Source organism: Scophthalmus maximus, chromosome 19 (assembly GCF_022379125.1).
Source record: "Scophthalmus maximus strain ysfricsl-2021 chromosome 19, ASM2237912v1, whole genome shotgun sequence".
NCBI lineage: Eukaryota > Metazoa > Chordata > Actinopteri > Pleuronectiformes > Scophthalmidae > Scophthalmus > Scophthalmus maximus.
In genome coordinates, this window is record NC_061533.1 from 1,587,501 (window position 1) to 1,600,882 (window position 13,382).

At 48.2% G+C, this 13,382-nt stretch overlaps 1 protein-coding gene across 2 annotated transcripts in view; it reads left to right on the top strand.

The window, feature by feature from the left end:
- Window positions 1–4,654, top strand: part of LOC118314248 (synuclein, alpha interacting protein) — a 9,347-nt gene extending 4,693 nt beyond the window's left edge. For both annotated transcript variants that reach the window (XM_047329036.1, XM_035640561.2), the window contains 6 exons: window positions 1–59; window positions 430–543; window positions 883–1,008; window positions 1,546–1,715; window positions 1,922–2,011; window positions 2,164–4,654. The exon at window positions 1–59 is cut by the window's left edge and continues 121 nt beyond it. In XM_047329036.1, the coding sequence (XP_047184992.1) occupies window positions 1–59; window positions 430–543; window positions 883–1,008; window positions 1,546–1,715; window positions 1,922–2,011; window positions 2,164–3,178 (1,574 nt within the window). In that variant the 3' untranslated portion in view covers window positions 3,179–4,654. The remainder of the gene's footprint in view (window positions 60–429; window positions 544–882; window positions 1,009–1,545; window positions 1,716–1,921; window positions 2,012–2,163) is intronic.
- The last annotated feature ends 8,728 nt before the right edge of the window (window positions 4,655–13,382 follow it).

Here is a 13,382-nt window from a genome sequence, read left to right on the forward strand (position 1 = left end):
AGGACGGCCTCAACGAGCGAAACAGCCAGCAGCTCACGCCCGCGGGCCTGGGGGTCAAGGTGTGTGAAGCAGCGTGGGATCATGGGAGTTGTAGTCTTCATGTCAGATAGGCTTCTCCAGGAGAAGGAGAGAGAGGAGGGGGGGGGGGGGTTGTCTGCCCTGCAGGGGAAACCAGGCTCTTGGTTGGCTGCCAGAAGTGTGTTATCTAGAGAAAGCTGAGCAGCAGTGTGCCGATTCCTGATTGGCTCTTATCAACAATGCTTGTGTTTATTCACTCAGATTAACTGTGTGTGTGTGTGTGTGTGTGTGTGTGTGTGTGTGTGTGTGTGTGTGTGTGTGTGTGTGTGTGTGTGTGTGTGTGTGTGTGTGTGTGTGTGTGTGTGTGTGTGTGTGTGTGTGTGTGTGTGTGTGTGTGTGTGTGTGTTGCAGAATGGTCACCTGGAGTGTGTGAGGTGGATGGTGAGTGAGACGGAGGCTATCGCCGAGCTGAGCTGCACCAGAGAACATCCTAGTCTGATCCACTACGCAGCCCGCTATGGACAGGTAACACACACACACACACACACACACACACACACACACACACACACACACACACAGTCCCACCCGGTCGGAGGAACCTCACCGACCCCCACTTCCAAACTCGGAGTTGTAATGGAACGCGTTGAGAAAGTGGGCGGGGTCAGTGTTGAGCTCTATTGTGTGACATCAAGTTTGATGTTTATATGAAATAAAAAATGTGTTGTCATGTTTGCATTTTAACATTTCTAATATTTGACGGAGTCACGTTTTTGTTTTCATGGCGTCTACTCTGTCATGTATATACATATATATATATATATATATGTATATATATGAATGTGTGTCTCTGTCTCTCCTCAGGAGAAGGTGTTGCTGTGGTTACTTCAGTTCATGCAGGAACAGGCGATCTCCCTGGACGAGGTCGACCAGAACGGGAGCACGGCGGTCCACGTGGCGGCGCAGTACGGACACCTCACCTGCATCCAGGTGAGTTACCGTGTGACACCTCCCTCACGCCAGTTTTAGTTTAGATTAAAAACTCCAGAGCCTAAAAATAAAAAGTCTTCCGTCAGGTGCAAATCACTCGACTTTCAGGTCACTGTCGAAGGAAATGTCTCGGTCGGTCGGCCGGCCATCTGTCCCACACATACTGAGAAAGAGTGCTTCTACCTTTGATGACCATGCACTGACCACCTGTTGATCTGTGTAACCAGAAATCTCCTCCTCCTATAATATAAACACGTCACACGATTGTTAAAACATTGTGATGTGACGTTAACCGTTTGATTCTCAGCTTCAGAACACGATGTCGAGTTTTTATCTGCTCCAACTTTATCGAGACAAAACATTCACACACACACATTTTCCTTCGGTGGAGACTGAGTGTGTTGGTTTTTTTTTAGTTTTTTTTTATTGCTGGTAGCAAGGCGAGACATCCTGCCGAAGGATGTTATCAGTCCCGTCTGCTTCCTTTCGGCTCGCCAGAGCTCGCTAAAATCAGCGTGTGTGTGTGTGTGTGTCCAGACGCTGGTGGAGTATGGCTCCAACGTGACGGTCCACAACCAGCAGGGGGAGCGGCCCTCCCAGAGTGCCGAACGGCAGGGACACACCACCTGCGCTCGGTACCTGGTCGTCGTGGAGACGTGCATGTCGCTGGCGTCGCAGGTCGTCAAACTCACCAAGCAGCTCAACGAGTAAGTTTCACTCTCGGTGTTTGTCTGTGTGTTTGTGTGTAAGGTCTCATCCTTGTGTGCGTGTGTGTGTGCGTGTGCGTGTGCGTGTACGTGTGTGTGTGTGTGTGCGTGTGCGTGTACGTGTGTGTGTGTGTGTGTGTGCGTGTACGTGTGTGTGTACGTGTGTGTGTGTGTGTGTGTGTGTGTGTGTGTGTGTCGTGGTGCAGACAGGCAGCAGAGAGGACAACTCTACAGAAACAACTACAGAGACTGACGGACCCCAACAAGGCAGAGGGGACGCCTTCCCGATCGCCCAGGTAACACACAAACACGCACACACACACACGAGCACGCACACACACATAACACACACACAGAGACACATACACACACACACGTAACACAGTGTGTGTGTGTAAAGTAATAAACTCAGAACATTATCCCGTCTGTCTCCCTCTCTGGACTCCAGCTCCCATCAGCCCTCAGTGGAGGCGTGGCCAGAGATGATGCTGACGGCGGAGGGGACCCCGGGCGACGCCCACTGGTCGGTCCGTCAGGGAGGCGTGAGTCAGGACGCCGTGCTCCGCCAGCTGCTGGGGAAAGAGGCGTCGGACGCGGCGTGTCCCCGGGAGAGGCTGCCCCCGGCGGGCGGGCCCGGGGCCCCTGGGGGCCGCAGGACGGGGCTGGTGGAGCGGAGGGAACTCAAACTGGCGAGACTCAAACAGATCATGCAGCGCTCGCTCAGCGAGTCCGACTCCGAGGGTTATCCCCCAGAGGAGGGCAAAACTCAGGGAGCCCCGCCCCCAAACACTGTGCGACCCGACAGGCCGTCCCACCTGCCAATCACAGAGCAGGAGCCAGTGTCGAACAATCTTCATCTGGTGATGAGGAAGCACGTCCCCTCCTCCTCCTCGGCAGCAGCTGAGAGAAAGCAGGCGTTTTCTCTAAGCGCGTCAAAGTCTGCGGACAACATCGGGTACAACCCCTCCCCGACCTCCAGCGACCCAGAGGCCGCGGACAGCAAAGCACCGGACACCTCCGTTGACGCCCCGGACGCCGCCAATGGCCAGAAGGCGGCCACCAGCCCCAAGAGTGCGCTCAAGTCCCCGTCATCCCGCAGGAAGACGTCGCAGAACCTCAAGCTGAGGGTCACCTTCGACGAGCAGGTGCACAAGAGCTCCGGTCAGGAGGCGGAGCCTGCTGCCAAAGGGCATCATGGGAAGGAGAGGACTCCGACGGGAAGCTCCGAGGGCAAGCGGCCGTTCGGGACGTTCCGCTCCATCATGGAGACGCTGAGTGGAAACGCAAATCACAACAACAACAACAACAACAACAACAACAGCAGCGGCGGCGGTGGCGGTGCACAGTCAGGCTCCGCCCTCAAACCGCCCACCTGTCAGAACTCACCTGGCAGGAAGGCAGAGAGTAAGAGCAGCCCGGGAGGAGGAGGAGCCCGGGGAAAGAGCAGAACCAGTAACGTTTAACCGCCCGGAGACCAGAACACGACTACGATCAGCACGAGACGTCATCAGTGACGTCATCAGTGAGGCTGTCCAAAAATACTACAAATAGTTTGGGCCTAAAACATGGTTGATGTGATGACATCATACATTCACAAACGCTGTGCGTCAAACTCAAAACTCAAGACTACGGAGACTCAAAATTCGTGCACTTAAAAAACCACAGAACAGAATCTTGCAAGCTGCAACTAACGAAGACTTTTTCATAATTGTCAATAATCTGTCGATTGTTTTCTTGATTCATCGATCAGTTGTTTGGTTCATAAAATGGTGGAAAGTGTCGATATTCAAGGTGGAATTTCAAGTGGAATTTCAAGGTGCTGCTGGTTTTGTTACGTGCACGAATTTTGAGACGCAAAGTCTCCGAGTGAAGGATGATGTCATCGAACAGCTGAAAGAGTTTTTACAGGAAGAGAAAAAAGATTTGAGACATAAAGTACCAGGATGTGAACAGGATTCAACCTGGAACATGAATTTTTAAATTTTGTTAAATCAACATATTCCCACTCGTCTCGTATAGAAACTTTCACTCTCCAGAAAAACAATATCTCGCCGGGTTATTTTATGATAAAGTATCTCGTGTTCTTTGACTCCAAAGTTTTAAAAACAGCAAAAACCGTCTCTGCTCCGTCGAGGTTATGCAGGGACATGAATCACTACAAAGTGAAGAAGGAGATCATTTTTTATTGACGTTTGTTTGTTAATCATCAGAAACCTCACGTCACCATCAGACTCTCCGCCGTTTATTATTTTTAATGTTTTAGTTCAGGTTAACGTTTTTTTTGTTTCTCTTGTTTTTTCCGGAAGCGCCACTCAAGTTGAACCTATGAATAATTAGTATTTATGTTTATGCACACACACTTATATATATATATATATATGATTTGAAATATGTTTTGTTTTGAAAACTGTGGTTATAATCATGCACGTGGTTCACGTGCACCAGCACAACAGATAGTTTTTTTTTTTAAACCACTGTATATTTACTGTCGTAGTATTTAAAACAAATTTTTTACATTATATTCCACGCACGTTGTTTTTTTGTTTGTTTATTATCTCTGAAGTTTTCTCTTTTACAGTTTTTTTTATCCAGTGTTCACGTTTACAAACCTACGGAGCCCGAGGGGGACATGTTGGTGAAACCTGGACGAGACGAAATGTGAAATGTGTCGGTGGACAAACGCACAATCGTAGTTAAAGGTTCTAATCATTTTATCGGGTGTTGTTCATCATCTTCATCGTCACAGGACAGTTTTGCTCATTTGATTGAGATGCAATAATTTAGAATAAACGCTCACGTGTCAGTTACAGAGCAGACCTGAGGTCAGAGCTGATGAGCGGCGCCCTCTGCTGGATCACAAGACAAACTGCTCACAGACTGGAAACTGTAACGTTGGAACATCCAAGTTTTAAATAAATAAAAAGTGACAGAATTCTGAATATTTGGTTTGGATTATAACTCTCGACACAATTTTCATTTCCTCATAAAACAAAGAAGTCGAACATTCGATTGTGTTGATGAGATTTTTGATCTTATTAAAAGTGAGGTCGTCATAACGAGGGAGGATGAACTCGACGTTACAGACCCTCGACCTTATTTATGATCTCAATTTTGACAATATGGCCCTTCAATAACTGTTGTGAAGACGGAACTGAAATAAACCTATCACCTGATTTATGGATCTCCAGATGATGTCGGGTCACATTTTCACACATTTTGATTTTCTTCAGCTCTAGTTGATCTATTACCTAAATGTCGCTGTGATTTCTTTTAACCACATCGACTTTTCTTTACCATCCGGACGTAGAAATCATTTTTAACTTTTCTTCAGGCCGAGATTCTCGGGTTGAACAAAACAAACGAAGAAAAATCGACAGCGGCGTCTGTTCGTGTTTTCTTCAGATATGAATGAAATTAAAAAAAAAAAAATCCTAATTCATTTTTTAAAAAGCAAGCTGTCTTTCACTCGGACCTTCTTCACCGCGGCCCGAGGCCCTCGCCAGGTCCCCGGGCCCCGCGTTGAAACCTCCGCAGCTCAAGATGGCCGCCGTTGGTGAATTGGGCTCTCTGGTAATTTACTGGACGATTCATAACTGCTGCGTATAGATATTTACTTCAGAAACAGTCACTTAACGGGGGGGAAGGATTTATGGTGTTTGTGTTGCAAATTGGCCTTTTGATGGTTCCCATGCCGCCCCCCCCCAACAGAGCCTAATGGGGCCTCGCGCTTAACGGGCCCCTCAATCATCTCCACATATATGAGCCGTGAGCTCGCCGGGCTGACAATTAGCTAACAACAACCACGGAGAGCGAGGAGGCGAAGACGTGACGCGTGAGGGATGGAAAGTTCATGTAACAAAAAGGAAGAGCGATTTGTTTTCTCTTTTTTCTCTTGGAGGGGGAGAGGGGAGGGGCGAGTTAAACTGATAAATTAGACCTCATTTATTGGACAACAATTTTGAGTCGATACCCAGGAGCCTCTGCTGCTCGGTGGCGTGGACGAGGCTCCAGAGCCACTAATTGGTTCAGAGTGTGTGGATGGAGAGGCTGTTTGTTGTGGGGGGGGGGTCACACACACACACACACACACACACACACACACAGAGAGGAGTGGTTGTCTCACGGCGGACGTCCGCGGCGCACGCCACGAAAACAGACGAGACAAGCGTCTGATTTGACAGCCGGGGTGGAGGGGAGGAGGAGGGGGGCGGGTGGAGTCATGTATAGATTTTTGTGTCTGTTGTTTTGGCTTATTTGTGAGCTGCTTTTTACTCAGTCAATCACATTTAATTGACACCGCTGGGCCGGGGGGCCGGGGGGCCGGGGGGCCACGCTGGGATGACAGGCCCTTAATGCCAACGAGCAGAGAGGAGGTTCTTCTGCCTCTGAGGGGGGGGGGGGGCATTCCTCCGCCCGTCAACGGCATTAATTGATGTAACGACAGTGATGATGGATACTAATAAAAACAACCTTTAGAGGAAAAAGAAAAAAAAGGTAATTAGACGACGTCCGGGCCGATTCCAGACCGGGTGAGAAACATCATTCGTCACTGACACGCAGATCAAACGCACCCAATTTGAATTTTGTGCCTCATCAAGAAGAAGAAGATCAGACGGAATGAGTCACGCGTGTCTCCAGTGTCTCTACGACACAAAACTTCAGAGTCCGTCATTCATTCATTCATTCATGTCCCGTCAGGACACGTGAGCAGAACTGGACCAATCCAACAGGATCAGTCGTCCAACGAGATTCACGTCCAGCTCGAAAACTAAGACGCCAAATTGACCTTGACCCTCGACTTCGCTCACGGTTTAGTGACGTCACCACGTTCCCAGATCTGACTGTATATAAAGACGATCACTGACTGTATATGAAGACGATCAGTGACTGTATATAAAGACGATCAGTGACTGTATATGAAGACGATCACTGACTGTATATAAAGACGATCACTGACTGTATATAAAGACGATCACTGACTGTATATGAAGACGATCAGTGACTGTATATAAAGACGATCACTGACTGTATATAAAGACGATCACTGACTGTATATAAAGACGATCACTGACTGTATATGAAGACGATCAGTGACTGTATATAAAGACGATCACTGACTGTATATAAAGACGATCACTGACTGTATATGAAGACGATCAGTGACTGTATATAAAGACGATCAGAGACTGTATATGAAGACGATCACTGACTGTATATAAAGACGATCACTGACTGTATATAAAGACGATCAGTGACTGTATATGAAGACGATCAGTGACTGTATATAAAGACGATCAGAGACTGTATATGAAGACGATCACTGACTGTATATAAAGACGATCAGCTACTGTATATAAAGACGATCAGAGACTGTATATAAAGACGATCAGTGACTGTATATAAAGACGATCAGTGACTGTATATGAAGACGATCACTGACTGTATATAAAGACGATCACTGACTGTATATAAAGACGATCACTGACTGTATATAAAGACGATCACTGACTGTATATAAAGACGATCAGTGACTGTATATGAAGACGATCAGTGACTGTATATAAAGACGATCAGAGACTGTATATGAAGACGATCACTGACTGTATATAAAGACGATCACTGACTGTATATAAAGACGATCACTGACTGTATATAAAGACGATCACTGACTGTATATAAAGACGATCAGTGACTGTATATGAAGACGATCAGTGACTGTATATAAAGACAATCAGTGACTGTATATAAAGACGATCACTGACTGTATATGAAGACGATCAGTGACTGTATATAAAGACGATCAGAGACTGTATATGAAGACGATCACTGACTGTATATAAAGACGATCACTGACTGTATATAAAGACGATCAGTTACTGTATATAAAGACGATCACTGACTGTATATAAAGACGATCAGCTACTGTATATAAAGACGATCAGTGACTGTATATAAAGACGATCACTGACTGTATATGAAGACGATCACTGACTGTATATAAAGACGATCAGTGACTGTATATAAAGACGATCACTGACTGTATATAAAGACGATCAGTTACTGTATATAAAGACGATCACTGACTGTATATAAAGACGATCAGCTACTGTATATAAAGACGATCAGTGACTGTATATAAAGACGATCACTGACTGTATATGAAGACGATCAGAGACTGTATATAAAGACGATCAGTGACTGTATATAAAGACGATCACTGACTGTATATAAAGACGATCAGCTACTGTATATAAAGACGATCAGAGACTGTATATAAAGACGATCAGTGACTGTATATAAAGACGATCACTGACTGTATATAAAGACGATCAGTGACTGTATATAAAGACGATCAGTGACTGTATATAAAGACGATCACTGACTGTATATGAAGACGATCACTGACTGTATATAAAGACGATCAGTGACTGTATATAAAGACGATCAGAGACTGTATATAAAGACGATCAGTGACTGTATATAAAGACGATCACTGACTGTATATAAAGACGATCAGAGACTGTATATAAAGACGATCAGTGACTGTATATGAAGACGATCAGTGACTGTATATAAAGACGATCACTGACTGTATATGAAGACGATCAGTGACTGTATATGAAGACGATCAGTGACTGTATATAAAGAGGATCACTGACTGTATATAAAGACAATCAGTGACTGTATATAAAGACGATCAGTGACTGTATATGAAGACGATCACTGACTGTATATGAAGACGATCAGTGACTGTATATGAAGACGATCACTGACTGTATATGAAGACGATCACTGACTGTATATGAAGACGATCAGTGACTGTATATAAAGACGATCAGTGACTGTATATGAAGACGATCACTGACTGTATATAACAGAAATAAAAAAGATTAATTCATGTTAAAAGTTCATAAACGGTTAAGAAAACTCAGCTGTAGAAGGAGTTAAATACACTTAAGTGTTTTAATAAAACATTTGTCATTAGATGATTATCAGTGTGTTGCCTGCAGTTCCTCCACAGGGCCACCAGGGGGCAGCAGGACGACAGTCTGACCTCCAGCAGCCGTTTGCTCTGCAGCTTCTGTCACCTGGTCGATTTAGTTGATCGTGAGCGTGAAAGCGGCGGCGGCGCCTCGTTACCGTGTTTGTTGTGCGTCGGGACGGTTCGACGTCCCCAGAGGACGGACCGGCTCTCGACCCGCTCTGGACTCGCTGGTCATGGACGACCTGCAGTAAACTGGACGCTGTTCATTCTCCCGCCTCTGTAATTGACAGCGAGGCCTCGGTTTCCTCGGCAGCGGCGGCGGGTCGTGACCCCGGAGACGAGCAGCGATCGTTGATGACGTTGTGTAAAATGTCAGAAACACACGAGTGTTACACTCAAACACATGATGGATTCTTTCTTCTTTCGGGAGGTTTCCAGCAGAAACTGTTTCCTGCTCAAGTGAAACGTTCAAACTGCAGAGAGAACGATTTCTTTACAGCGTCGCTTCACTCGCACGAGTATCTGAGTTTGTCTCTGGAACATTTGTGATTCTTAAGTGAACATGAAGTGTCGGATGTAAAACAGTCTGCGGTTAAAGCTAGCGTCCAACTTCCTCGCTCACTTCCTCCTAAGTCCTCTCCTTCTTCATGGTGCAAAAAGCAACACACACACACACACACACACACACACACACACACACACACACACACACACACACACACACACACACACACAGGGTTAGTTTAGATCCTCTGTGTCTGACACGACGTCAGGACGTCTGACCACAGTGACGGAGGGAGGATCTCAACGCTGACTGGCTTTCCCAACAACTTGTAATGCAAATAATTTTCCCTCCGTTAAATCCTTCGCTTCCTCCCTTCTTTCATCCGTTTGTTCGTTCTTTCATCCATCGGTTCCAATCCTTCCTCCCTCCCTCCCTCCCTCCCTTCCTTTCTTCCTTCCTCCCTTCCTCCCTCCCTCCCTTCCTCCCTCCCTCCCTCCCTTCCTCCCTCCCTCCCTCCCTTCCTTCCTTCCTTTCTTCCTTCCTCCCTTCCTCCCTCCCTCCCTCCCTCCCTTCCTCCCTCCCTCCCTCCCTCCCTTCCTCCCTCCCTCCCTTCCTTCCTTCCTCCCTTCCTCCCTCCCTCCCTCCCTCCCTTCCTTTCTTCCTCCCTCCCTCCCTCCCTCCCTCCCTTCCTTCCTCCCTCCCTCCCTCCCTTCCTCCCTCCCTCCCTCCCTTCCTTCCTTCCTTTCTTCCTTCCTCCCTTCCTCCCTCCCTCCCTCCCTCCCTTCCTCCCTCCCTCCCTCCCTCCCTTCCTCCCTCCCTCCCTTCCTTCCTTCCTCCCTTCCTCCCTCCCTCCCTCCCTCCCTTCCTTTCTTCCTCCCTCCCTCCCTCCCTCCCTCCCTTCCTTCCTCCCTCCCTCCCTTCCTTCCTCCCTCCCTTCCTCCCTCCCTCCCTTCCTTCCTTCCTCCCTTCCTCCCTCCCTCCCTCCCTCCCTTCCTTTCTTCCTTCCTCCCTCCCTCCCTCCCTCCCTCCCTTCCTTCCTCCCTTCCTTTCTTCCTTCCTCCCTTCCTCCCTCCCTCCCTCCCTTCCTCCCTTCCTCCCTTCCTCCCTCCCTCCCTCCCTTCCTCCCTCCCTTCCTTCCTCCCTTCCTCCCTTCCTTTCTTCCTTCCTCCCTTCCTCCCTCCCTCCCTCCCTCCCTTCCTTCCTTCCTCCCTCCCTCCCTCCCTTCCTCCCTTCCTTCCTTCCTCCCTCCCTCCCTCCCTTCCTTCCTCCCTTCCTCCCTCCCTCCCTCCCTTCCTTCCTCCCTCCCTCCCTTCCTCCCTTCCTCCCTTCCTCCCTCCCTCCCTCCCTTCCTTCCTTCCTCCCTCCCTTCCTTTCTTCCTTCCTCCCTTCCTCCCTCCCTCCCTCCCTTCCTTCCTTCCTTCCTCCCTTCCTTTCTTCCTTCCTCCCTCCCTTCCTCCCTCCCTCCCTCCCTTCCTTCCTTCCTCCCTCCCTCCCTTCCTCCCTCCCTCCCTTCCTTCCTCCCTCCCTTCCTTCCTTCCTTCCTTCCTTCCTACCTTCCTCCCTCCCTCCCTCCCTTCCTCCCTTCCTTCCTCCCTTCCTTCCTTCCTTCCTTCCTCCCTTCCTCCCTCCCTCCCTTCCTTCCTACCTTCCTCCCTCCCTCCCTCCCTCCCTTCCTTCCTTCCTTCCTCCCTTCCTCCCTCCCTCCCTCCCTCCCTTCCTTCCTTCCTTCCTTCCTCCCTCCCTCCCTTCGTCCGTTCGTCCTTCCCTTAGTTACCAGACCTAGTGGATCTAAACGTGGTTTCATCGTCGGAGCGTCTCGGGGTCGGAGGGTCTTGGGGTCGGAGGGTCTCGGGGTCGGAGCGTCTCGGGGTCGGAGGGTCTCGGGGTCGGAGGGTCTCGGGGTCGGAGGGTCTCGGGGTCGGAGCGTCTCGGGGTCCGAGGGTCTCGGGGTCCGAGGGTCTCTGGGGGTCCGAGGTATTAGTGCTGCTCTGCCGGGTCTCCAGTGGATCTGGTGACGGCTCTGATGTCGGTGTGATTTATACTCCGCTGGACAAACGAGCATCATTACTGCCGTCTGTAAACGTGGGGCCGCTCCCAAAGTGGGGCCTGGGGACCCTCGGGGGCCCTAAGAGGCCCCCCGGGGGCCCCTCGGCCAAAACGAGAGAGTTTCAGACGACGGTTATTTGGTGGAGGACGAGCGAGGACGAGCGAGGACGAGCGATCGGAGGTTTGAGTCTCCGTTGTCGTCTTCACTCAAAACGAACACTGACGAGACGAAACGCTCGACTCGTTGTGATTTAAAGGAAACGTCCGTCGTAAAGCAACGAGGATCCAGACACATGAGAGTCATCGCTTCTGTAATTGAATCCTCAGAGTCTGATCTTGTTAGAACACGTGAAAACGTTTTCCAGGTTCAGTAAAATGATTTCGACCAGTTCTTTTATATCTGGTGAGGAGGTTGATCTTTCTGGCCCTGCAGGAGTCTGTCTCCTCCTCGCGTCTCCTCACGTTTAAAAAACAAAATCACGTTAGAAATGGTTTCATACGCTGAAGATTTGTCTCCTGCAGACGCTGTTCAGAAGTGTTGAAACGTTTGTGAGCTTCCGTGTTGAAGCCTTGACTTTCGCCATCTTTCGTCATTGTCAAATTTGCTTAGGAAGTTTCCTAAATCTTGAAGTGGTGTTTCCTCAGCACCATGATGATGTTCAGAGTCTCTAAGTGCTTCGGAAAGGAGCTTCAATGTTTCCTTTCCTCTCTCCGTCATCAGAGGACACACTGGAGCTTCCTCTGAGAGGAAGGAGAAACAGACCCACAATTCATTGCTGCAGCGACATTTAACGTGACGCGTCATGAACGAACAAACGATTCAATCTGAAGAAGAAAAAGAAAAAGAAGAAGAAGAGAATGAATATGATCCAGATGTAAGTTTCTGTTACATATGAATCATCGTCTGACCATCTTCAGAAATGTGTCGTTTCACCACGACAGACGCATCAACAACATCCACCGTCACATGACCACGTGGTTCGGTGTCAGCGGAGTCAGATTCTCTTCTCCTGAGTCCTGTGAATCCTCCTCGACTCTTTGGTGGTGACAGGTGGAGAGGAAGAGACGACAGCACCCACACGTAGAATTGAGGCTGTGGTCTGACTGAGCCAGCTGTCGATTACACTCCCAAACTCCGTCAGCTGATCGCCACCTTCTCTTCGTTCCCTCGTCCGTATTCAACCGTGTTTTCTCCGGAGTTTGGCGTTGGTCAATTCGTGGTTTCCTCCGACGGCCTCAGCAGCGTTTGGTCTTCGTCCTCCGTCGTTCGATACAGCAGCTTCACAGAGAGACGGTGACCCTTGACCTGGGAGAGAGAGAGTTTTGTTGGACGGGGGAACAGGAAGTGGCCCACAATGCACTCTGCCCTGTGTGTGTGTGTGTGTGTTGATATTTACTGGGACGCGACGGCTCCTTTAGTCTTGCCCATCGACCGCCCATCTGCCTGGACGTCCACAGGGAGAGAGAGAGGAAACTTTAAAAGGTTGTTGTGTTTATGAGCTGATGTGTGTGTGTGTGTGTGTGTGTATGTGAGAGAGTGTGTGTGTATGTGAGAGTGTGTGTGTGTATGTGAGAGAGTGTGTGTGTATGTGAGAGTGTGTTTGTGTATGTGAGAGTGTGTGTGTGTATGTGAGAGAGTGTGTGTGTATGTGAGAGAGTGTGTGTGTATGTGAGAGAGTGTGTGTGTATGTGAGAGTGTGTGTGTGTATGTGAGAGAGTGTGTGTGTATGTGAGAGTGTGTGTGTGCAGCCTGAGCCTTAATTTAGCTCAACAGCAGAGAAAACCAGGATATATTAGAGATATGATTCAGTTTATTATTAGAAACGTGCGTTTAAAAGCTTAAATAGAAAATTTAACTGAATTTGTGGAGAAAATGACTTAATACGAGTGAAGTTGTTTGTCAAGAATTCTTGACATTAGAAAAAATTCACGATCACTATAAGAATATTCTCCTAAACTCAAGAGAGAAACTAAGTAAATAACTTTTAAAACAACATGATTCATCTCATATTTCCAAATATTTTAATTTGTTTATTTCCTTCATACGATAAAAGATCGATATCAGTTTTTTTCATAAACTTTCCTGTAAATTTTTCCCAGAAAGACAAACTTATAAATTCACCGCTAATCA